Consider the following 26872-nt stretch of genomic DNA (forward strand, 5'->3'; position numbering starts at 1 on the left):
AGAATAGGCCAGGTGTGGTGGCTCACGCCTGTAATCCTAGCACTTTGAGAGGCCAAGGTGGGTGGATCGCTTGAGCCCAGGAATTCGAGGTCAGCCTGGGCAACGTGGCGAAACCCCATCTCTACTAAAAATACGCAAGAAAATTAGCTGGGCGTGGTAGTGCGCGCCTGAAAATCCAGCTACTAGGGAGACTGAGGCACAAGAATCGCTTGAAACCAGGAGGCAGAGGTTGCAGTAAACTGAGATTGTACCACTGCGCTCTATCCTGGGTGACGGAATGAGACTGTCTCAAAAAAAAAAAAAAAAAGGTTATAAGAAGTAGAGAGTATAACAGTGGTTACTAGAGTCTGGGAAGAGTGGGGGAAGGGTAAAAAGGAGAGACTGGTTAATGGGTACAAAATTATAGCTGGATAGGGCTAATAAGTTCTAGTGTTCTCTAGCACTATAGGATGACTATAAATAAAAAGAATTTATTGTATATTTTCTAATAACTGGAAGAGAAGATGTTGAATGTTCCAACACAAATAATAAATGAGGTGATGGATGTGCTAATTACTCTGATTTGATTATTACACATTGTATACATGTATCAAAATATTATACTGTACCCCACATATATGTACAATTATGTGTGATTAAAATAATTTTTTTGAAAAAGAAAGCTGAAATAACATGTTTTATATATTTTATATTTAAAATGTAAATATTTCTCATGATGTTAAGTATTCTCAAAAACAATAGTCTCAATGGGAAGCAATATTTGAGTATATTTAAATTGTTTAACCACCTCTGTTGTTGAACCATCAACAGAATATTTTGATGAACTTTTTTTTTTTTTTTTTTTTTGAGACAGGATCTCACTCTGTTATCCACGCTGGAGTACAGTGGTGCAGTCATGGCTCACTGCAGCCTCAACCTCTCCCAGGTCCAAGCGATCCTCCCACCTCAGCCTGTTGAGTAGCTGAGACCACAGGTGTGCCACCACACCTAGCTTGCTTATTTATTTATTTATGACATGATCTCCCTATGTTGCCCAGGCTGGAGTGTAGTGGCACGATCTTGGCTCACTGCAACCTCCACCTCTCGGGTTCAAATGGTTCTTCTGCCTTAGCCTCCTGAATAGCTGGGACTACAGGGACCTGCCACCATGCCCGGCTAATTTTTGTATTTTTAGTAGTGATGGGGTTTCACCATATTGGTCAGGCTGGTCTCCAAGTCCCAACCTCAGGTGATCTGCTTGCCTCAGCCTCCCAAAGTGCTGGGATTATAGGCGTGAGCAACCACATTCAGCCTAAATTTTACTTTCGTAGAGATGGAATCTCACTGTGTTGTCCAAGCTGTGATGAACTTCTTCAGGTTTTTTTTTTTTTAAACAGAGTTTCTCTCTGTCACCCAGGCTGGAGTGCAGTGGCGCCATCTCGGTTCCTTGCAGCTTCCGCCTCCCGGGTTCAGGCAGTTCTCCTGCCTCAGCCTCCTAGTAGCTGGGATTACAGGTGTGCACCACCACACCCAGCTCATTTTTTGTATTTTTGGTAGAGACGGGGTTTCACAGTGTTGGCCAGGCTGGTCTCTCGAACTTCTGACCTCAAGTGATCCTCCTGCCTCAACCTTCTAAAGTGCTGGGATTACGAGTGTGAGCCACTGCCCCCGTCAGTGATGAACTTCTTTGAATATAAATCTTTGACCACATTTTCAGTTATTTCATTGGGTTAAATTCCTAGATTGTTAAGCTTATGGTTAAGATGTTAAGGGTGATTCTGTTTGCTTATGTTTAAGCAAAATGTAAATGCTAATCTATTTCATTGTACCATTGCCACAATTATTTTATTTTTAAAATCTTCTAATTTGATGAAAAAAGACACATTTCACTTTCTCTTTTTTTCTGGTTTTTTTTTTTTTTTTGAGACGGAGTCTTGCTCTGTCGCCCAGGCTGGAGTGCAGTGGCCGGATCTCAGCTCACTGCAAGCTCCGCCTCCCGGGTTCATGCCATTCTCCTGCCTCAGCCTCCCGAGCAGCTGGGACTACAGGCGCTCGCCACCTCGCCCGGCTAGTTTTTTTGTATTTTTTAGTAGAGACGGGGTTTCACCGTGTTAGCCAGGATGGTCTCGATCTCCTGACCTCGTGATCCGCCCATCTCGGCCTCCCAAAGTGCTGGGATTACAGGCTTGAGCCACCGCGCCCGGCCTTTTTTTTTTTTTTTTTTTTAAGACCAAGTCTTGCTCTGTCACTCAGGCTGGAGTACAGTGTCACAATAGTGGCTCACTGCAACCTCTGCCTCTGGGTTCATGTGATTCTCCTGCCTCAGTCTCCTGAGCAGCTGGGATTATGGGTGCGGGCCACCACACCCCGTTAATTTTTGTATTTTTAGTAGAGATGAGGTTTCACCGTATTACCCAGGCTGGTCTTGAACTCCTGACCTCAAGTGGTGCATTTGCCTCGGCCTTCTAAAGTGCTGGGATTACAGGTGTGAGCCATCATGCCTGGCCTGTTTTTCTTTGATTACTTATGAAGTGTAGCAAGCTTTTTGATCATTGATTATGTTTATTTCTGATTTTATAAATCGCTGGGCATGGTGGCTCACGCTTATAATCCCAGCACTTTTTGGAGGCTGAGGTGAGTGGATCACTTGAGCCCAGGAGTTGGAAACCAGTCTGGGCAACATGATAAAACCCCGTCTCTACAAAAAATACGAAAATTAGCCGAGCATGGTGGTGTGTGCCTGTAGGCCCAGCTACTTGGGAGGCTGAGGTGGGAGGATCACTTGGGCCCAGCTACTCAGGAGGCTGAAGTGGGAGGATCACTTGGGCCTGGTGGGTCAAGGCTGCATTGAGCTGGAAATTGTGCCACTGTCCTTTAGCCTGGGCAGCAGGGTGAGACCCTGACTCAACAAACTGAAACAAACAAAAATATATAATTCTCAACTTGCATTTTGCCTTTCAATTCATGTGCATTTCGACCTGCAAAAATTTTAAAATAATATAATTATATAATTAAACCTGTATTTTGCTTAGTTCTTTCACAGTTCGTGAACTGATATATTTTAGTAGGTAACCAATATATGATCATAGTATTACTTCATTTTTATATTTTCACCAATTTTTTTTTTTTTTTGAGATGGAGCCTTGCTGTGTTGCCAGGCTGGAGTACAGTGGTGCGATCCCGGCTCACTGCAACCTCCAACTCCCTGGTTCAAGCGATTCTTCTGCCTTAGCCTGCCGAGTAGCTGGGATTACAGGCATGCACCACCACGCCCAGCTAATTTTTGTATTTTTAGTAGAGACAGGCTTTCGCCATGTTGGCCAGGATGGTCTCGATCTCCTGACCTCATGATCCGCCCGCCTTGGCCTCCCAAAATGCTGAGATTACAGGCGTGAGCTACTGTGCCCAGGCTAATTTTGTGTTTTTAGTAGAGATGAGGTTTCTCCGTGTTGGCCAGGCTGGTCTTGAACTCCTGAACTCAAGTGATCTGCCTGCCTCGGCCTCCCAAAGTGCTGGGATTATAGGCGTGAGCCACCGCACCCAGCCTATGAATGATTTGTTAATGTGTTGTTGAATTTGATTTGCAGTATTTTGTTGAGTATTTTTGCATCGGTGTTTATCATCTTTTTTTGATGTTTCTTTTTGGTATCAGGGTAATATTGGCCTTGTAGAATGAGTTTGGAACTATTCTCTTCATTATTTTTTGGAATAGGTTGAGTAGGATTGGTATTAGTTCTTCCTTAAATGTTTGGTAGAATTCAGCAGTGAAGCCATTGGATCCCAGGCTTCTTTTTTTTTTTTTTTTTTGAGACGGAGTCTCGCTCTGTCGCCCAGGCTGGAGTGCAGTGGCCGGATCTCAGCTCACTGCAAGCTCCGCCTCCCAGGTCTACGCCATTCTCCTGCCTCAGCCTCCCCAGTAGCTGGGACTACAGGCGCCCGCCACCTCGCCCGGCTAGTTTTTTGTATGTTTTTAATAGAGACGGGGTTTCACCGTGTTAGCCAGGCTAGTCTCGATCTCCTGACCTCGTGATCCGCCCGTCTCGGCCTCCCAAAGTGCTGGGATTACAGGCTTGAGCCACCGCGCCCGGCCTGGGCTTCTTTTTTATTATAGCTTTTCCTTACGGTTTTGATCTTGTTTTTTGTTTTGTTTTGTTTTGTTTTTGAGATGGAGTCTCACTCTGTCGCCGAGGCTGGAGTGCATCGGTGTAATACCGGCTCACTGCAACCTCCGCCTCCTGGGTTCAAGTGATTCTCCTGCCTCAGCCTCCCGAGTAGATGGGACTGCAGGCGTGTGCCACCATGCCTGGCTAAGTTTTGTATTTTTAGTAGAGACAGGGTTTCACCTGATCTTGTTACTTGTTACTGGTCTGTTCAGGTTTTGGATTTTTTCATGGTTAATGTTGGTAGGTTTTTTCTAGGTTTTCCAATTTATTGGCATATAGTTGCTTATAGTAGCCTCTAACAATCTTTTGAATTTCTGAAGTATCAGTTGTAATGTCTCCTTTTTCATCTCTGATTTTATTTATTTGGGTCTTCTCTTTTTGTTAGTTTGGTTAAAGGTTGTCAATTTTGTTTATCTTTTCATATCTTGAGATATGAGTAGTTGATACACTACAATTACAGTGTTATTATATTCTGTTTCTCTGTGTACTTACTATTACCAGTGAGTTTTGTACCTTCAGATGATTTTTATTTCTCATTAACATCTTTTGCTTTCAGATTGAAGAATTCCGTTTAGCATTTCTTGTAGGACAGGTCTGATGTTGATGAAATCCCTCAGCTTTTGTTTGGGAAAGTCTTTATTTCTCCTTCATGTTTGTAGGATATTTTTGCTGGATATACTATTCTAGAGTAAATGTTTTTTTTCCTTTTGCATTTGAAATACGTCATACCACTCTCTCCTGGCCTGTAGGGTTTCCACTAAAAAGTCCGCTGCCAGATGTATTGGAGCTCCATTGTATTTTTTAAAATTGTTATTTGTTTCTATTGTCTTGCTGCTTTTAGGATCCTTTCTTTATCATTGACCTTTGGGAGTTTGATTATTAAATGTCTTGAAGTAGTACTCTTTGGGTTAAACTGGCTTGCATTCTATAACTTCCTTGTACTTGAATATTGATATCTTTCTCTAGGTTTGGGAAATTCTCTGTTATTATTCATTTGAATAAACTTTCTGCCCCCTCTCTCTCTCTACCTCATCTTTAAGGCCAATAACTCTTAGATTTGCCCTTTTGAGGTTATTTTGTATTAATAGATCTTGTAGATTTGCTTCATTCTTTTGTCTCCTCTGACTTTGTATTTTCAAAGAGGCTGTCTTCAAGCTCACCATTTTTTTCTTCTTCTTGATCAGTTCTGCTGGTAAGAGATTGATACATTCTTTAGTATGTCAGTTGCATTTTCAACTCCAGAATTTCTGCTTGGTTATTTTTAATTATTTCCGTCCCTTTGTTAAATTTATTTGACAGGATTCTGAATTCCTTCTGTGTGCTCTCTTGAATTTCATTGAGTTTCCTCTAAACAGCTATTTTGAATTATCTGTCTGAAAGGTCACATATCTCTGTCTCTCTGGAATTAGTCTCTGGTACCATATTTAGTTCATTTGGTGAGGTTATGTTTTCTTGGATTACCTTGATGTTTGTGGATGTTTGTTGGTGTCTAGGCATTGGAGAGTTAGGTATTTATTATAGTGTTTACAGTCTGGGCTTGTTTTTACCCATCTTTCTTGCAAAGGCTTCCCAAGTGTCTGAAGGGACTTGAGTGTTGTGATCTCAGTCTCTCGTCACTGCATTTGTATGTACATTAGATGGCACCCCAAGTGTTGTAAAACTGTAGCTCTTGCAGACTCATAGAGGTACCACCTCGGTGGTCTTAGGTAAAATCCAGAATGATTCTCTGGATTACTCAGGCAGAGACTCTTGTTCTCTTCTCTTACTCTCTCCTAAACAATTGGAATTTGTCTGTCTCTGCTGAGCTACCTGGAGCTAGGGGAGAGGTTACACAAGCACCCCTGTGGCCACCCCACCATTGGGACTACACTGGGTCAGACCTAAAGTCAGCACAGCATTGGGTCTCTCGCCCAAGGCCTGCAGTAACCACCACCTGTGTTATTCACTCAAGGCCCTAGGGCTTTACAGTTGGCAAGTGGCAAAGCCAGCCATGCTGTATCCTTCCCTTCAGGGTGGCAAGTTCTCTCCGTCCCTGGGTGGGTCCAGAGATGTTTGGAAGCCAGGGCCTGGAGTCGGAAACCTTAGGAATCTATCTAGTGCTTTGTTCTGCTGCAGCTGAGCTAGCACCCAAGTAACAAGACAAAGTCCTTCCCATTTTTTTTTGTCCTCTTTCTGCAAACAGAGGCATCTCTCCAAACAGAGGCATCTCTCCCTGTGGCCACCACCACCCCAGACCTGCGGCAGGTACCACCTGGCTACTGCCAGTGTTCACTCAAGGCCCGAGGGCTCTTGATTTAGGTTGTGATGAATGCTGCCAGGCCTAGGACTCTCCCTTCAGGACAATGGGCTCTTGTCTGGCCCAGGACAGACCCAGAGCCTCTTTGAAAATACAGTCAGAGGATACAAAAGAAAAAAGAATAAAAAAGAATGAAAATGCCATCCAAGAACCAAGTCCTAGAGTTGGGGACCCCAAGAACCTGCTTAGTGCTCTACATAACCCAAATAGTAAAGGGAACTTTGTCTTGTAGCTTAGTGTCTGCGGTACCTAAGCTGGAAACTCTCTTTCCCAGGCTGGAGTACAATGGTGTGATCTTGGCTCACTGCAGCTGCTGCCTCCCAGGTTCAGGTTCAAGCAATTCTTCTGTCTCGGCCTCCTGAGTAGCTGGGACTACAGGCATACACCACCACGTCCAGCTAATTTTTGCATTTTTAGTAGAGACAGGGTTTCACCATGTTGGCCAGGCTGGTCTCGAACTCCTGACCTCAGGTTATCCACCCACCTCGGCCTCCCAAAGTGCTGGGATTATAGGCATGAGCCATCATACCCGGCCCCTTTACTCTGCTTTCTTTTCTCAAGCAGAAGGAGTCTCTCCCTGTAGCCACCACAGCTGGGAATGTGCTGGGTCATACCTGCAGACAGCATGTCTCAGTCTCATCCATGGCCCCACGGCAAGTACCACCTGGCTACCAGTGCTGATTATTTGGGGCCTCATGGGTCTTTAGTCAGCGGGTGATGAATGCTGCCAGGGCTGAGTCCTTCCTTTCAAGGCAGTGAGTTCCTTTCTGGCCCAGAGTATGTCTAGAAATGTCATCCAGGAGCCAGGGTCTAGAGTGGGGACTTCAGGACGCTGCCCTCTCCTACTGTGGCTGAGCTGGTATCCAAGTTGCAAGACAAAGTCCTCTTTACTCTTCCCTCTCCTCTCCTCAAGCAGAGAGAAGGGGTCTTTCCCAGAGCTGTGAGCTGTGCTGCCTGGGTTTTGGGAAGGGGTGGCACGAGCTCTCCCTTGGCCATCCTGGCTGATGTCTCACTAGATTATGTGTCCCCGAAATCTACTGGCTCTGAGCCCAGCACAGCATCAGGACTTGCCCAGGATTTGCAGTCCTTGTGGCTGAGACTACCTTTCAGGTTTATTTAGGACCCCAGAGCACTTTAGCCCACGGCAGCAAGGGTTGCTGGAACTCAGGTTCTAGCCACTGAAATGAATGATTCCCCTCTGGCTAGGTCTGGTCTAAAATGCTCCCTCCGTGGGTACGTGGGTAGCGGCTGAGTTTTGCCCAGAGTTACTTTCTGCTGTGACAGAGTAGCACTGAGTTCCAATGCAAAATTCCACAATAACTGTGCTCTCCCTGCTTCAAGTGCACAAATTCTCTCTCCATGCCACACAGCCACTGCCGGGGGATAGGGGAAGGGTGGTATTGGCAATTCAAGTTTTTCCTACCCTCTGCAATGCCTCTTTCAGTGATAGGGAGTTAAAACCAGGTCCTGGGATCACTTACCTGACTTTTGGTTGTTTTCAAGGTGCCTTTTGTGTGGATAGTTGGTCAATTTGTTGTTCCTGTGGGAAGGATGATCAGTGGATGCTTCTATTTGGCCATCTTGCTCCTCCTTCTCCTTCCTTGGGGCAAATTCTTTAGCTACATTGCCCACCTACTCAGTTACCTCATTTAAAGGAAAAATAAATAATGTTGGAAGTGTAGTTCTAAACTTTGGCTGTACTCTTCACAATAGCAAAGATGTGGAATCAACCTCCATGCCCATCGGTGGGCTGGGTAAAGAAAATGTGGTACATATACACCATGGATTACCATGCAGCCGTAAAAAAAGAATGAAATTATACCTTTTGCAGCAATAGGGATGCAGCTAGAGGCCATAAAAAAAGAAGAAATTATGCCTTTTGCAGCAATAGGGATGTAGCTAGAGGCCATCATCCTAAGCAAGTTAATTCAGGAACAGAAAACCAAATACTACATTTTCTCAGTTATAAGTAGGAGCTAAACATTGAGTACACAAGGACGTAAAGATGAGAACAATAGACACTGGGGACTATTAGGGGGAGGGAGGGAGAGAGGTAAGGATTGGAAAACTGTTGGGTACCTGGGTGATAGGATCATTCGTACACCAAACCCCAGTGATACTCAATTTACCAATTTAACAAACCTGCACATGTATCCCCTGAACCTAAAGTAAAAGTTGAAAAAATAATAATAAAATAAACTTAGGTTGCGTATTAGAATTGCCTGTTTAAATACCCAAAGCTCAGGCTATAGTGCAGACCTGGTTGGATCCTGGCATTATTTTTCTTAAGTTTCCCAAATGATTACAATGTAGAGCCAAGGTTGAGAGCCAGTGAAGTTCTTTCAAAGCACATACCCATTTGATCTTGGGTATTCTGACTTTAGTTATTTCAGAGTAGCTAGGGAAGTTCTAATTGGGGGGTATTGGCTTGATAGGCCGAATCTCCTTCATTCTCATATTTCTACCAATAGTGTGCTGTGTATATACAGTGGGGTAAAATCACCCTTTTGAGAAGCAAGTTTGGTATATGGTGCAAGAAGCACTGAACTTGAGGTTGGAAGATCAGGATCTAGTCCTGATCCTGCTACAATCTTTGTAACTTTAGTCAAGTTACAAAACCACACACTTTATTTCAGGCTGGGTGCTGCTGCTTATGCCTGTAATCCCAGCACTTTGGGAGGCGGGGTGGGCAGATAACTTGAGGTCAGGAGTCCAAGACCAGCCTGGCCAACATGGCAAAACCCTGTCTCTATGAAAAAGAGAGAAATAAATAAAAAGATAATCTGTGTTTCCATTTTCCTTATCTGAAAGAGTGGGGGAAAATAAGACTAATAGTCTGTAAATTCCTTTCTAGCTCTAAAACTTCAAGTTTGTGAGCCAGTGGGGATGGGGGAGAGGCAGGTGGACTTCGTGTGGCTGAAGAATAGGTGAGCAAGAGGAGCCACAACACTGACGTGATAGGACATTGTTGAAGGAGCGAACAGTGGGATAAGAGGAAAGAAACTGTGTGAATAAGGAGGTTTATTACCTGGAGGTAAGGGGGTGGGATGGGATTAGATAGGGATAAGTAGGAGAGACTGGCCTAAGGGAATACAGAGTTGGGGATGGTGGCGGTGGCTTGGCACCTGGTAATGATGTGGTCTAGGTTCTTATCATGAGTCAAATGGCTCATGGGGAAATATGGCCAGAGGAGCCCCCTTCAAAAAAGGAGATAAAAAGCAGGAGATATTTTTGTCGTTGCATATCTGAGATGAGGTAAGAGCAGAAATATTGATACTAAGGGTTTAAGAGGTTTTATTGATCACTAACTTTTGTTTTCAATAGGTAATATATTCACATGATTCAAAAAGAAAAACATTATTTGAAAAGATACACAGTCAGAAGTCTTGATCTCACCCTCAGCTCCCTGGACCTTCTCTATGCTCTTTTGCTTCCAACTTTTTTTTTTTTTTTTTGAGACGGGAGTCTCGCTCTGTTGCCCAGGCTGGAAAGCAGTGGAATTTCAGCTAGCTGGAATGCTGATGATGGCACACTGCAGCCTCAGTCTCCTCAGCTCAAGTGATCCTCCCAATTCAGTCTCCTGAGTAGCTGGGACTACAAAACCCAGTCGATTTTTTATTCTTTTTTTTTTTTTTTAGTTGAAACAATATCTCACTATGTTGCCTGGGCTGGTCTCGAACTCATAGGCTCAGGCTGGAGTGCAGTGGCACGATCATGACTCTCTGTAACCTCTGCCTCCTGGGCTCAAGTGATTCTCCCACCTCAGCCTTCTGAGTAGCTGGGACTACAGGCACACGGTACCACACCTACTAATTTTTTGTATTTTTTTGTAGAGGCAGATTTCACCATGTTGCCCAGGCTGATCTCGAATTCCTGAGCTCAAGCAGTCTGCCCTCAGCACCGCCAAAGTGATGGAACTACAAGCATGAGCTGCTATACCTGGTTCCAACTTTTTTAATATGAAAAATTTCAGGTTGGGTGCGGTGGCTCACACCTATAATCCCAGCACTTTGGGAGGCCGAGGCAGGAGGATTGCTTGAGCCTAGGAGTTTGAGATAAGCCTTGGCAACATAGGGAGACCCTATCTCTACAAATAATCAACAGATTAGCTGGGCATGATGGTGTGCACCTGTAGTCCCAGCTACTCTGGGGCTGAAGTGGGAGGTTACTTGAGCCCAGGAGTTTGAAGCTGCAGTGAGCTGTGATCATACCATGACACTCTAGCCTAGGTGACAGAGCAAGACTCTGTCTCAAAAAAAAAAAAAAAAACAAAAACAAACATATACAAAAGTTGAAACAATAATACAGTGTACACCATGTAGTTTAAACAAGTGTTAACATTTTGCCATATTTGGGGCCAATATCTACCTTTGTTGAATAATTTGAAAACAAGCTGCAGACATAATGACACTTTATCCCTGTGCTTTATGCATCTTCTAATAATAAAGAATATTCTCTACCTAATTACAAATAACATTACCACACCCAAGAAAATTAAAAATAATGCCCTAATATCTTCTACTCAGTTCACATTCAGTTTCCCCCAGCTGCCTGAAAAATTATTTTATGACTCTTTTCTTCAAACCAGATCTGAGTAACATTTCTGCATTGCATTTGGTTGTTATGACTCTCAGTCTCTTTTAATCTATAACTCTATCCTTCCCCTATTATTTCCCCCAGGGTTTTGGCTTTTTGAAGAGACCAGACCAGTTTTATTGTAGCAAGTTCCATATTCTAGTTCTGTCAGATTATGTTTTCTTCTGATTTTTCTTGTTGCTCTATCTCTTGAATTTCCTATGAAGGAGAAATTACGTTTGAAGACTTGTTTAGACCCAGGTTAGGCACTTTTGGTAATAATACATCATAACTTAGGCTGTGTACTTAAAGTTACATCACATCAGGAGGCATAAATGAAGAGTCTCATTCTGATTGTTGCTGAGTTTGATCACTAGGTTAAGCTGGCGACTGTCACATCTTCCCGTTATAATGGTACTCAGTTTTTCCCCTTTGCAATTAGGAAGTAATCTCTGGAATGATCCTTTGGCACTGTGGTAACCTTCTGTTTTCCAACAATTTTCGATTATGCAAAAATGATTTTTAGCAACCTGTGATCATCCTTGCCTGAATCATTTATTTCATTTGGGGTTGCACAATGGTGATTTTGAAATTCTTTCTTTCCTTCTACATTTATTGACTGGTAGTCTTCTGTAAAAGAGAGCTTTGCTGCTCTACTGAGGATGAACCCTTCTAAAAAGGCTGTAAATTGCTTAATTCTTTCTCTTTAATTGTCAGTCTTCAGAATAAGTCATTAACGTCATAGGTACCTCCAATGATGGGAAGAGGTGTTTTTGTTTTTTTTTTTTTTTTTTGGTTTGTTTGTTTGTTTTTCTGAGATGGAGTCTCACTCTGTCGCCCAGGCTGAAGTGCAGTGGCATGATCTCGGCTCACTGCAAGCTCCCCCTCCCAGGTTCACGCCCTTCTCCTATCTCAGCCTCCCGAGTAGCTGGGACTACAAGCGCCCGCCACCACGCCCAGCTAATTTTTTGTATTTTTAGTAGAGACGGGGTTTCACCGTGATCTTGATCTCCTGACCTCGTGATCCGCCCGCCTTGGCCTCCCGAAGTGCTGGGATTACAGGCGTTTGCCACCGCGCCCGGCTGAAGAGGTGTTTTTTTGTTTTTTCACTCTCTGAGTTATTGCTGGGGATTCATGGATTCTTACTTATTCATGATATAATCAATTTTAGTAATTTCCCATTCTCTTTTGATACTCAAATTGACTCAAATTTGCCCAGTGGAAAACCTTAAAACTGGCTCCTGTGTTCTTGTAACACACTCCTCATTAGTATGAGTGCTTCCTTCCCTCTGGTATAACATCGTTTTTTAAATTCACCTTGTAAGATAACCATTTTTATTGGTCTCATATTTCTTTCTAGAGTATTTTAACACTAGCATATGTAAAATATTTTTTCTCCCCTTTCCCCCAAAAAGGTAGCGCAATGTACTCAACAGTTTACTCTGTTTTTTTCTTTCAAAAATATACCTTGGAGATCTTTTTGTGTCAGTACACAGACAGCATTCTCCTTCTTGCTGTGTGTTTTTTTGTTTTTTGTTTTTTGTTTTTTGCATTTCATTTGCATGGATGTTCTGTAATTTAAATCAGTCCCTATTGATGGACATCTGGGTAATTTCCTAACTTTTGCTATTACAAGCAATGCTGTAGTGAATAACACTATACATATGTCATCTTGTATGGTGATAAGTGTATCTGTAGGATTGCTATCCAGAAGTGGAATTGCTAGGTTAACGGTTTATGTAATAGTAATTTTTTTTTAAGAGATGAAGTTTCGTTGTGTTGCCCAGACTGGAGTGCAGTGGCTATTTACAGATGCTATTATAGCTCACCACAGCCTTGAACTCCTGGCCTCAGGCAGTTCTCCTGTCTTAGCCCCTCAAGTACGCAGGTTTACAGGTGTGTGCCAGCACACCCAGCTTGTAATTGTGATTTTGAAAGACATTACCTAATTGCCGGTGTTGTACCACTTTTCTCTAATACCAGCAAAGAATAAGAGGCCTGTTTCACCATAACCTTGCTGGAACAGTGCATTATCAAATTTTTGGAATTTCGCTAATCTGATGAGTGAAAAATTGTTTTTTGCTGCTTTTGTGTGAGGGTAAACATTTTGTCATATGTTGAATGTTCATTTGTATTTCTTTTTCTGTGAATTTTCTGATCATATTCTTTGTCCATTTTTATACGTTTGTCCAAATTGATCTTTTTATTTTATATGTCTGTATAAGTACATACATGTACACATACCTATGCGTATATTTTTTTCTATATCATTCTATATAGGGAGATTTGTTCTTTTATCACTGATAAGATTGCAAGTATTTTTTTCTTAGTTTGTTGTTTTTTTTTGATTTACAATGTTTTTTGCTTTGCAGAATTGATTTTTTTTGCATTTGAACTTATCAATCTTTTCTCTTATGGCTTTATTATTATTTTTTAGAGACAGGATCTAGCTCTCTTGCCCAGACTGGATTGCAGTGGCATGATCATAGCTCACTGTAACCTCAAGCTCTTGACCTCAAGTGGTCCTCCTGCTTTAGTCGCCTGAATAGCTGGGACCACCAGCATGCACCACCACGCCAGTTCCATGTATAAGTTTTATATCTACAGTAAAGAATATTTCAAGACTTAAACTGAAAATTTAATGAAAAATATAATGTATAGATATTATGGATAAAATCGGAAAAAAACTTATACCTAAAACTTTGTGAAGTTTAAAAAGCTAAATTTGAAATCCTGTTAGAAAAGCAGGTCTTATATTTCATATATGTACAAAATATTTTGTTTTGGGCTGTAAGCATATACAAATAGTGTGACATGTTAATTCATCTTAATTTGACAGAATTAGGAATGAAGGTATAGAGAGGGCTCTAAGGCTTAAAGTCACAGTTTTGTGATTCCTAAGTGAAGCTGCTGTAAGTCTGTGAATTTTGCTTCTACAGTCTTTGAATGCTTGCTGATGAGTGGCCTAAAATCTCAAAAAAGGCTGCGGGCAGTGGCTCTTGCTTGTAATCTCAGCACTTTGGGAGGCTGAGGCAGGTGGATCGCTTGAGCCCAGAAGTTCAAGACCAGCCTGGGCAACATGGTGAAACCCTGTCTCTACCCAAAAAAAAAAAAAAAAAATTACCCAGATGTGGTGGCATATGCCTGTGGTCCCAGCTACTTGGGAGCCTGAGGTGGGAGAGTTGCTTGAGCCCAGAAGGTTGAGCTGCAGTGAGCTATCATCTGTTACTGCACTCCAGCCTGGGTGACAGAACGAGACCCTGTCTCAAAAAAAAAAAAAAAAAAAATCTCCAAAAAGATAATCTTTGTAGACTTAATGAAAACCCTATTTTAACATTCTCTAAAAATGACAATGTTGACTTGATAACTTGTGATATTTACATTGACTTTTGTTGAAAAGATAGGTTATGTCTGTAATTTCTGTATAATACTGTGGCTTTATTTTCTCTCTCTCTCTCTTTTTTTTTTTTTGTTGTTGTTTGTTTTTAGAATTTTGATTTGGCTACTGGGCTGCTACCTTGAAATCCAAGCCCTAAAAATGCCGGCTTCTTTGGACTTAGAAGATGACCTGGATAAATGATAAAAATTAAGAAACAGATTTTGGTGAGTGAAACCTTATATGAGAGCCAATTTAGTATATATATTAAGCCAACTTAATGGCTTATATAAAGCCAACTTAATGCTTATTTTGTTTTTTTCTAATACTGTCTTTCTTTTTGGAAAAACTGTCTAGAATGCATTTATTAATCTTGGAGATATTTAGTAAAATACAAATGCCATTCTTCTGTTTTTAAATGAGGTTTTTACTACAAACTATGTAGTTTCTCATCTTTTTTATAAATGATAATCTTAGGTTTCACTGTAGAAGACAATGAAAGACCAGTAAACAATACTTATTTTTAGAATTTATGTTGATTAAAACTATAATAGGGTATTATACTTCAAATAAATACCTTTGATTAAAAATAGAAATAAATATATGTTGAAAGTTGCAAACTCAGCATAACTCATAGTTTGATACTGTATTTAGATCTGAGGTGAGCTAAAGCCCAGCAAAAATTAGATTGGTTTTATCTTGAAATTTCTATTTCCCTCCCTCCTAGCTTTTGTGTAGCACTCCAATAACAGATCCTGGCAGTCCCCTGCTTGGAGGTATGTCATAATAGGTTTAAATTGGCACAGGGGACTCTTCAGAAGTGCTTCATAAGCCCACATGAGAAGTTGTTAATATTAAAACATTTTTTGCATCATCTCCCTGCCCTCTCTCCTTCTTCTTTTGAGAATTTCCTTCATGTACAGTATTATGACAGGGACTTGGATATGTGCCTTGGTGCCCTAACATCCTTAGATTTTTATTTCAGTTTGTTGAAGTGACGACTCTGGCAAGCAGTCGTTGTTTACGTTAATTGTAATTTAAGAGTTTATTGCTGGTTTTCCTTAAAGACACTGGCATTTGCAAGTTGCTAAGAGGTAGTTTTTATATCTAGAAAGTTTTTTTTTCTTTCTTTCTTTCTGAGACTTAAGAACTTTGTGCCAGGAGCAGAAGCCCATCATTTCTGCCAGGGTGAGCAGTGCATTGAGGTATGTACAACCAGTCCTTCACTCCCAGATCCTAGGAGGAAAGAAGGAGTGCTATTAGGAGCAAAGAGGGAAGGAAGCAAGCACTGTAGAGCTGTTGCCACAAGCAGCTACTCTTCTGTGTAAATCTTTATCTGACTAACAAAGACTGCCACTCCCTACTTAGAGAATACTCATGCCGGGTGCACAATTGACGTTTTAAAGCAGTAAAAAGATACAAGAAAAATTACCTAGGGAAAATATTTTTCTAAAAGCATGTTTTGAGAAGAAATTAAATGTGCTACTTTCTCTGTGGAGTGGGCTGAGTTCTGAGTTGTTAAAGATGCATCAGGTTGAAATGCACATAACATAAATTAGCCATTTTAAAGTGAACAATTCAGTGGCATTTAGTAGATTCATTGTGTACAACCACCACTTCTATCTAGTTCCAAAACATGTCCGTCACTCCAAAATGAAACTTCATAACCATTAAGATGTCCCATTCCCCATCCCGCTTCCACTCACAACCACTAATCCTTCTGTCTCTATGAATTTACCTATTCTAGATATTTCATACAAATTAGGCCGCGTGCGGTGGCTCACGCCTGATATCCCAACACTCTGGGAGGCCAAGGCAGGTGGATCACTTGAGTCAGGAGTTTGAGACTAGCCTGGCCAATATGGTGAACCTCATCTCTCCTAAAAATAAACAAAATTAGCCGGGCATGGTGGTGTGTGCCTGTAATCCCAGCTACTTGGGAGGCTGAGGCAGGAGAATCACTTGAACCTGGGAGGCAGAGGTTGCAGTGAGCCAAGATCACGCCACTGCACTCCTGCCTGGGTAACAGAGCCAGACTCCATCTCAAAAATAATAATAATAGGCCGGCTGCCGTGGCTTACGCCTGTGGTTCCAGCACTTTGGGAGGCCGAGGTGGGCAGATCACAAGGTCAGGAGATCGAGACCATCCTGGCTAACACGGTGAAACCCCGTCTTTACTAAAAATGCAAAAAATTAGCCGGGCGTGGTGGTGGGCACCTGTGGTCCCAGCTACTTGGGAGGTTAAGGCAGGAGAATGGCGTGAACCTGGGAGGTGGAGCTTGCAGTGAGCCGAGGTCATGCCACTGCACTCCAGCCTGGGCGACAAAGCGAAACTCCCTCTCAAATAAATAAATAAATAAATAAATAATAATAAAATAAATAAATAGAATTGTGCAATATATGACCTTTTATGTCTGACTGCTGTTACTTAGCATGTGGTTTTTGAGGTTTATCTACATTGTAGCATGTATCAGCACTTCATTCCTTATTATATCTAAATAATATTCTGTCTATATGTATCTACCACACTTTGTTTATCCATTCACCTGTTGATGGACATTTGAGTTTTTGGCTATTGTGAATAATGTTGCTGTGAACATATGTGTAATTTAGAGTTATTCTTTTTTTTTTTTTTTTTTAGTAGAAACGGGGTTTGCCACGTTGGCCAGGCTGGTCTCGAACTCCTGACCTCAAGTGATCCACCCGCCTTGGCCTCCCAAAGTACTGGGATTACAGGTGTGAGCCACCGTGCCAGCCTTTCTTAAATTTTGTTTTTACATTTTTTTTTTCAGTGAATATTCTTCCATTTAAGGCAGGAATAATTGCCATAAAGAATATTATTTTATTGTTATGCTGTGTGTGACTGTAACACTTTGACATTTACTGAGTGTTTATAATCATTTTTAATTTTTTTGAGACAGAGTCTCACTCTGTTGCTCAGAGCAACAGTAGTGCAGTAGCACAATTTCAGCTCACTGCAACCTTAGCCTCATGAGGTGCTGGGACTATAGGCACACACCACCAGGCCCAGCTAATATTTGTACTTTCTGTAAAGATGGGGTTTCACCATGTTCCCCAGGCTGGTCTCAAAAGCCTGAGCTTGAGCTGTCTGCCCACCTTGGCTTCCCAAAGTGCTGGAATTACAGGTGTGAGCCACCACACCTAGCCATAGTAAGCCTTTATGCAAAGTTGGAGTAGGAATTTGCGGAACTGCTGATAAACCTATGACACAATATCAAGATACCTACCTGTAAATGCAATGTCAGGCATTTGATGCCTCAATAGTCAGAAAAACTGTTGGATTTCCTCGCTGTAGGGCTTTACAATAACGCTTTTATCCTTATATTTTTCTAAAGATAAATTATTTGTTAGATGAGTAAGAAAGATACCATTGTTGTCATTGGTTGACTTCAATAGATTGAAACTTGAAGAAATTGCATTGGATCACTGCTATTCACTTAACTTTTCTCATTACTACTACCATAGTTCCCTCAAAGTTTGTTGAATAAAGCTTTCTAGATGCTGCTTCATACAGCACTTAGATGAATTGTTGATTTCCTAATATCAGGCCCCCACGTAACCTATGGTATATACTTTTTTGTAAGCTGTAATTTGAAGTTTTCAGATGCTTTGAACTTGACACATAATCAAGCAATTCATTGGCACACCAGGGCAAAATATCAACCTGCTAAAGAGATTTATTTATTTATTTGTTTATTTATTTTTGAGACAGAGGTTCACTCTTGTTGCCCAGGCTGGAGTGCAATGGCGCTATCTCGGTTCACCGCAACATCCGCCTCCCAGGTTCAAGTGATTCTCCTGCCTCAGCCTCCCAGTAGCTGGGATTACAGGCATGCGCCACCACACCCAGCTAATTTTGTATTTTTGTAGAGACGGGGTTTCTCCATGTTGGTCAGGCTGGTCTCGAACTCCTGACCTCAGGTGATCCACCTGCCTCGGCCTCCCAAAGTGCTGGGATTACAGGCTCTTTATTTAATCTTCAACTTTAAAAACTAGCTGTCATTCAGTTAAGCCTAAATATGAGGTAGGAGGTGGGAATCGACTCCAGAGGCAGGGCTTGAACACCAGACCAAATTGAGGACTAGCTAAAACACGGTGGGGCAGGAGCAACTTTCCATAAGACATGTCCACCGGTGTGCCATTTCAGTTTACCATTGCCATGACAACACCCAGGACTTACCAACCCTCTCCATAGCAATGACCCAAGTTACCATACTTTTGCTAGCAATTTCTGCATAAACCACCTGTTATTCTACACGCTTAAAAGTAGGTATAGGCCAGGCGCGACAGCTCACGCCTATAATCCCAACACTTTGGGAGGCCGAGGCGGGTGGATGACCTGAGGTCAGGAGTTTGAGACCAGCCTGGGCAACACTGTGAAACCCCATCTCTACTAAAATGTGTCACTGCACTCCAACCTGGGCGAGACAGAGCTCGACTCAATCTCAAAAAAATTTAAATAAGTACATGAAAGTAGATATAAATATAACCCCTGGCTGGGTACAGTAGGAGGCTGAGGTGGGCGGATTGCTTAAGCTCAGGAGTTCGAGACCAGCTTGGGCAACACGGTGAAACTCCGTCTCTACCAAAATAAAAAAATTAGTCAAGCGTGGTGGCATCCGCCTGTAGTCTCAGCTAATTGGGAAGCTGAGGCAGGAAAATTGCTTGAACCTGGAAGGTGGAGGTTGCAGTGAGCTGAGATCACACCACTTCACTTCAGCCTAAGTGACAGAGCGAGACTCCATCTAAAAAAAAAAAAAAATTTGGTGTAAATATAACTGCAAAACTGCCCTGAGCTGCTAGTCTCAGCACACTGCCTATGGGGTAGTCCTGCTCTGCAGGAGCAGTCACAGAGTTGTAACACTGCAGCTTCAATAGAGCTGTTTTCTTCTACCCTACCCTGGCTCACCCTTAGGTTCTTTCCTGGGTGAAGCCAAGAACGCTTGAAGGCTAAACCCCACTTTGGGGGCTTGCCTCTCCTGCATCAAATACAGGTTAATTTGTAAATGGCAAAGTTTGTTTTGAGGTTTTTCCTCAATAACTTGTTTCCTAGGCCTGTTAGGCCATCTCTAAAATAGATCTTGCTCTCTCACCCAGGCTGGAGTGTAGTGGCACAATCATAGCTCACTGTAGCCTTGACCTCCCAGGCTCAAGCAGTTCTGCCACCCTAGCCTCCCAAGTAGCTGGGACTACAGGTGTGCATCACCACATCTGATTAATTTTTACATTTTTTTTGTAGAGATGGGCTCTTACTGTGTTGACAGGAGTGGTCTCAAAATATCCTCCAACCTCAGCCTCCCAAAGTGCTGAAATTACAGGCCCGAACCATCACACCTGGCCTATTTTGTGTTTTAAAAAGATCCCTCTGGCTGCTGTCTGAAGACAGATTGGAGGACGATAAGAGTGGAGGCAGGAGACACCTGAAAGCACACTTTTTAATGGGGTTGTTTTTTTGATAAATTTGTTTAAGTTTCTTGTGGACTCTGGATATTAGACCTTTGTTAGATGGGTAGATTGCAAACATTTTGTCCCAGTCTGTAGGTTGTCTGTTCATTCTGATGATAGTTTCTTTTGCTATGCAGAAGCTCTTTATTTTAATTAGATCCCATTTGTCAATTTTTTTGTTGCAATTGCTGTTGGCGTTTTTGTCATGAAATCTTTGCCCATGCCCATGTCCTGAATGGTATTGCCTAGGTTTTCTTCTGAGGGTTTTTAGTTTTTAGTTTTGGGTTTTACATTTTAGTCTTTAATCCATTTTGAGTTAATTTTTGTAAGGATGGTGTAAGGAAGGGGTCCAGTTTCAATTTTCTGCATATGGCTAGCCGGTTCTCCCAGCACCATTTGTTAAATAAGGAATCCTATTTAGTCATAACAGTCTCTCAGATCACAGCACAATCAAATTAGAACTCAAGATTAAGAAGTTCACTCATAACCACACAACTAAGTGGAAATTGAACAACCTGCTCCTGAATGACTTTTGGGTAAATAATGAAATTAAGACAGAAATCAAGAAGTTTTTTGAAACTAATGAGAACAAAGAGACAATATACCAGAATCTCTGGGATAGTGTTAAACAGTGTTAAGTGGGAAATTTATAGCACTAAATGCCCACATCAAAAAGCTAGAGAGATCTCAAGTTAACAATCTAACATCTCAACTAAAAGAACTGGAAAATGAGCAAATAACCCCAAAGCTAGCAAAAGATCAAGAAATAACCAAGATTAGAGCTGAACTGAAGGAGATAGAGACACGAAAAACCCTTGAAAAAATCAGTGAATCCAGAAGCTGGTTTTTTGGGGGGGGAAAAAATAATAATAATAATAATAATGATGGATCACTAGTTATAATAGACCACTAGCAAGACTAATAAAGAAGAAAGAAGAATTAAATAAACAATCAGAAATGATAAGGGGGCTATCACCACTGATACCACAGAGATACTATAAACACCTCTGTGTACATAAACTAGAAAATCTAAAAGAAATGGATAAATGCCTAGACAAATACACTCTGAACTGAACCAGGAAGACTGAACCAGGAAGAAACTAAATCTCTGAATATACCAGTTAACAAGTTCTGAAATTGAGGCAATAATAAATAGCCTACCAACCAAAGAAGTTTCTTTAAAACTTATTTTTTTTGGAGGGAAGGCCAGCAATTTTTCATAGACTTTCTATTTCTCTTTTTTTTTTAAAGTACTGTGTAGTGCCCATAGTATTGTTAAACTGACAATTCCTGTATCTGCCAGCATAAGGTTTTCCAGATCTAGATACACAGTCTTCATGTCATGACCAATGGCCTATTTAGGGAGACTATCAAAGTCCAGGCTTTTTAGTTAGTCTTCTTTCTGGTTAAAGATTCTTTTGGAAAATGTTTCTTAGGTTTTAAATTGTTTTCTTGCAGTTGTTCCAACTTTGGAATAGTTGCTAAATAGCTATAGCTTTGTAGGCGGTCATCATTTTTCCTGCTAAGCAGCAACTTTTAAGCCCTAAAAATCTTTATTAGTTGTGTTTAATTACCTCTAAAGTTTATTAAAAATCTGTAAAATGCAGATGGCAGTTAAATAAGGGCAGTGGTATTAATTTGAGATTTTCTGACTGCTGTTGTTTCTTTTGTTTTTTTAATTTTTAAAAAAATTGAGACATGGTCTCGCTGTTACCCAGCCTGGTCTAGAACTCCTAGGCTCAAGCAGGCCTCCGGCCTCTGCCTCCCAAAGTGCTAGGAATACAGGTATGAACCACTGACCCTGCTGTTGTTTCTTAACCACCCAAATCAGTTTCATTGTAACAGTCATAGTACGAGAAAAGGATATAATTGCCAGAACACAAGGTGCTCTGCTGAAATTTGGAAGTATTTTTTCTTGTAACAGAGGAATTTTTTCCCCAAAGGTTGCTTAGGTTGGTTTTTGCAAAGCCTTTGCTGTTGAAGTTTAGTCACTAGCAATTATTTTATTTTGTTTTATTTATTTATTTTTGAGACGAAGTGTTGTTCTTGTCCTCCAGGCTGGAGTGCAGTGGTGCGATCTCGGCTCACTGCAACCTCCACCTCCTGGGTTCAAGTGATTCTCCTGCCTCAGCCTCCCAAGTAGCTGGGATTATAGGTGCCTGCCACCACGCCCAGCTGATTTTTGTATTTTCAGTAAAGACGGGGTTTTACCATGTTAGCCAGGCTGGTCTCGAACTTCTGACCTCAGGTGATCCACCCGCCTTAGCCTCCCGAAGTGCTGGGATTACAGGCATAAGCCACCGCGCCCGGCCTATTTTATTTTTATTTTTAGAGACAAAAATCTTGCTATCACCCTTAGTGGAATGCAGTGGCACTATTGTAGCTCACTGCTGCCTCAAACTCCTGGATTTGAGGGATCCTCCCGCCTCAGCCTCCTGAGTAGCTGGAGCTATAGGCATGCACACCCAGTTAATTTTTTTATTTTTTGTAGAGACAGGGTCTCAGTGTGTTGCCCAGGCTAGTCTTAAATTGCTGCCCTCAAGCAATCCACCAGCCTCACTATTTAAAAAAGAAAAATTGACTGGACATGGTAGCTCATGCCTGTAATCCCAGCACTTTGGGAGGCTAAGGTGGGAGAATCACCTGAACCTAAGAGTTTGAGACCAGCCTGGGCAATATGGCAAGATGCAATCTCTATAAAAAGTTTTAAAAATTAGCTGGGCATGGTGGTACATGCCTGTAATCCCAGCTGCTTGGGAAGCTGAGGTGAGAGGATCACTTGAGCCCAGGAGGTTGAGGCTGCAGTGAGCCATGTTTGTGCCACTGCATTCCAGCAACAGAGTAAGACCCTGTCTCAAAAAAATAAATTAAAAAAAAAAGTTAAACAGTTTTTCAGTTACTTTTTTTTATTTATGCACGGAATATAACCATATTACAGCAGTTTTGTATTTCCTAATGATTTGCAGCATATTTGGAAAATAGGAAAATAAAATTTATCAATGATCCTACCAACCTAATATAGTTGCTTTTTAGGGGATTAATGTTCTTATCCTTTTTTTAAAAAGAAACTTGTAATTATAGTTACAAGTATAAAGTAATAATTTATAATATTTTAATAATATAAATAAGTGCCATAAATAAATAAAAGGCTGGACATGGTGTCTCACGTCTGTAATTCTAGCACTTGGGGAGGCCAGGGTGAGTGGCTTGCCTGAGCTCAGAAGTTCGAAACCAGCCTGGGCAATGTGGCAAAACCCCATCTCCACTAAAACTACAGAAGATTAGCCGGGCATGATGGTGCTTGCCTGTAGTTCCAGCTACTCAGGAGGCTGAGGCAGGAGAATCGCTTGAACCTGGGAGATGGAGGTTGCAGTGAGCCGAGATTGTGCCACCGCACTGCAGCCTGGGCACCAAAGTGAGACTCTGTCTCAGTCAGTCAGTCAATCAATCAATGTTGTGTTATAGTTAAAATTATAAGGGATTATTTTATTAGAACATTTGTGGGAGCTTCTTAGGTTTCCATGCCATTTTTGCTTACCACAAATGCTGGAAATTAATGTTCATTCATTTACTTTTGGGTTAAGTATGTGATCTTCAGTCCCAAAGCTAACAGAGGGAATGGCCACACTGTGTGATCTACATGTACTTTTTGGTAAGCAGTATACCTGAAAATAGCAGAAAATGTAACTTCTTTATATCTAAAAGTTAGGAAGCAATTTAATTCTGTCCAGAACACAGTTCTTTATTTTCATAAACGTCTATCAACCCCTTTTTTGGTTGTTTTGTGTGTGTGTGTGTGTGTGTGTGTGTGTGTGTGTATGTGTGTGTGTGTTTTGAGATGGAGTCTCACTCTGTCGCCCAGGCTGGAGTGCAGTGACACGACCTCGGCTCCTTCAACCTCTGCCCTTCCGGATTCAAGCAATTCTCCTGCCTTAGCCTCCTGAGTAGCTGGGAATACAGGCACACACCACCACACCCAGCTAATTTTTGTATTTTAGTAGAGACAGGGTTTCATTATGTTGGCCAGGCTGGTCTCAAACTCCTGATCTCAAGTGATCTGCCCACCTTGGCCTCCCAAAGTGCTGGGATTATAGGTGTGAGCCACCGCACCCAGCCCTTTCATGTAAGAATTTTTAAGTGTTTATTTCTGAATCATTATTTTCAGCCATTCCACTGTTAATAACCCTTTAAACGTTGTTTAAAATGGCTCATGAAAGACTTCAGAATTTTAGGTAATCATCCAGTTGCTATTAGTCAGGTCTGGTTGTGCTTTGTAGTTTGGAGAAGGAAGAGGGCTTTAGAAACCTTGGCTCCTTTTAAGCTTTTGTCAGGACAGAAGTAGGGAGAGTCTTGGGGAGCCCCTTGCTCTGTGGGGTCAACCAAAGGCCTATAATTCCCAAAAAGTATGTGCTTGTTTTATTTTCTTGTGATCCTTTGTTCCCTTCTCCTGACATTCTAGGCTTACAAAAAAGTGGCATATAACATAATAAAAAGAATGTTAAATTTAAGACTGGTGTATTTTTATTTTTGGTAATAACTGTAAGAACTAATTGTTTTAGAATATCATAATTAAAATAGCTTATCTTCTTTTTTGTAATTTCTTAATTATAGTATTTCCTTATTGTCAAATAAATTATAATTTTCATAGAACTATGAATTATACATTGTTGAATGCATAACTATGCATTGTAATGCTCTTTTGTATCTTCTCTTTTCAGAAGTTTTCTTATTGTCCGCTTGGCACATGCTTCTGGAATAATATTCACCATGGTTTTGGATGACCTTCCAAACCTAGAAGACATCTATACTTCCTTGTGTTCATCAACAATGGAAGACTCAGAGATGGATTTTGACTCCGGACTAGAAGATGATGACACAAAAAGTGATAGTATTTTGGAGGATTCCACAATTTTTGTGGCCTTCAAAGGAAATATAGATGATAAAGACTTCAAATGGAAATTAGATGCAATATTGAAAAATGTGCCCAATTTGCTACACATGGGTAATTTGCTTTAATTATTTTTTTTCCTGTTACTGTTTTTGAAATGTTTGCCCTTCTATGGCTATCTTGAGTTTTACAAAGCAAGTTTGCTAAATTGGGTCAAAAGGCCGAATTTAAGTGCAAAGGTAGAATTTTAGGATTTTAAAAATATACATGTTTTCTTTCTTTTAAGTAACATCGAAGAGCTTAACATAAAGTATTTCTTATCATGGAAATTGTTGGATAATCTGCTGTAGTGGATAAAAGTAATTCTCAATATCCAAATTTATTTGTTTTTAACTCTCTGGACTTCATTTTCCTTATCTGTAAATTGAAATCTTTAAGGACCCTTAAAGCTTAGAAAACTTACTATTCCATGAGTCTGCTTATAATGCACTTTAAATTTATTCCCTTAACTTTTTTTTTTTTTTTGAGACGGAGTCTTGCTCTGTCACCCAGGCTGGAGTGCAGTGGCCGGATCTCAGCTCACTGCAAGCTCCTCCTCTCGGGTTCATGCCATTCTCCTGCCTCAGCCTCCCCAGTAGCTGGGACTACAGGCACCTGCCACTTCGCCCGGCTAGTTTTTTGTATTTTTTAGTAGAGACGGGGTTTCACCGTGTTAGCCAGGATGGTCTCGATCTCCTGACCTCATGATCCGCCCATCTCGGCCTCCCAAAGTGCTGGGATTACAGGCTTGAGCCACCGCGCCCGGCCTATTCCCTTAACTTTTATATCAGAAGTCACTAGCTGACAACTTGCTGGATCCAGTCTACAACCATGTGTTATTTGGCCCACATTAGTGTTTGAGATTTAGTTTGTTTTTAATGTTTGAGTTTCATTGCCAGTGCTTTAAAAATTGAGATATATTGCATGAAAATCCAGAGTTTTACATTTATCTTTAAAAATAGGAAGATCTGATAACATTGAGTTCTCCCTCTTTCCCAGATGGTACTAAGTAGCAGCTGCTACTGAGAGCAACCCCACTTCACCACAGTTCCCATCTGGCTTCTTCACACATTTAGATTACCTGTCCAGATCTTACAGGCATTTGTGGTTTTGAACCTTGATTTAGATGTTCTCTATTCTAGTTAGCACAATTATCTAATCCATTCAGACACAGTGAAAAGCCTAGATTTATTCCTTTAATCACAAATCCTAAATTGATCAAGAAGAGTTAATTAGCTTTTTTTAGGCTTGGGGGTTTTATCTTTGAGATTGTTATCTGGAGGGAAGCTGTTTTTTCAGCTGCTTTTTACTGTGTTGTATACGATTCTTCATAGTTATGTATTATTTTTAGCATACAATTAAGAATTTTTCATGTCGTTATCAACATTATTGTAACCATAATCATAGTTATAATATATATTATAAAGGTCTAGCTGGGCCTGAAATTGTTCATTGCTCTTTATTAATTACTACATTTTTCTGTTGTTTATATGTTGCTGAATCAATTTATTTATGGCTTTCAAATAAATTACCAAACCTAGGCCAGGCATAGTAGTTCTTGCCTGTAATCCCAGTGCTTTGGAAGGTTGAGTTGTGTGGATCACTTGAACCCAGGAGTTCAAGACCAGCCTGGACAATATAGAGAGACCTCATCTCTACAGAAAATACAAAAATTAGCTGGGTATGTTGGCGTGCGCCTGTAGTCCCAGCTACTCGAGAGGCTGAGGTGGGAGGATCACTTGAGTCCAAGGAGGTCAAGGCTGCAGTGAGCTCTAATAGTGCCCCTGCACTCCAGCCTGGGCAACAGAGTGAGACCCTGTCTAAAAAAATAAATAATAAATAAAGGTGGGCGCAGTGGCTCGCGCCTGTAATCCCAGCACTTTGGGAGGTCAAGGCGGGCGGATCAACTGAAGCCAGGAGTTTGAGACACGCCCAGCCAACGTGGTGAAACCTCGTCTACTAAAAATACAAAAATTAGCCAGACGTGCTGGCAGGTGACTGTAATCCGAGCTACTCGGGAGGCTGAGGTACGAGAATTGCTTGAACCCAGAAGGTAGAAGTTGCAGTGAGCTGAGATCACGCCACTGCAC

General features: G+C 41.3%; 1 protein-coding gene across 1 annotated transcript in view; it reads left to right on the top strand.

Moving 5' to 3' along the window:
• Positions 1-26872, top strand: part of NCOA6 (nuclear receptor coactivator 6) — a 120021-nt gene that overhangs the window by 24822 nt on the left and 68327 nt on the right. The window contains exons 2-3 of the mRNA XM_025398598.1: positions 14503-14616; positions 24574-24857. Of these exons, the coding sequence (XP_025254383.1) occupies positions 24623-24857 (235 nt within the window). The 5' untranslated portion in view covers positions 14503-14616; positions 24574-24622. The remainder of the gene's footprint in view (positions 1-14502; positions 14617-24573; positions 24858-26872) is intronic.

The sequence above is a fragment of the Theropithecus gelada genome, chromosome 10 (genome assembly GCF_003255815.1).
Source record: "Theropithecus gelada isolate Dixy chromosome 10, Tgel_1.0, whole genome shotgun sequence".
Lineage (NCBI taxonomy): Eukaryota > Metazoa > Chordata > Mammalia > Primates > Cercopithecidae > Theropithecus > Theropithecus gelada.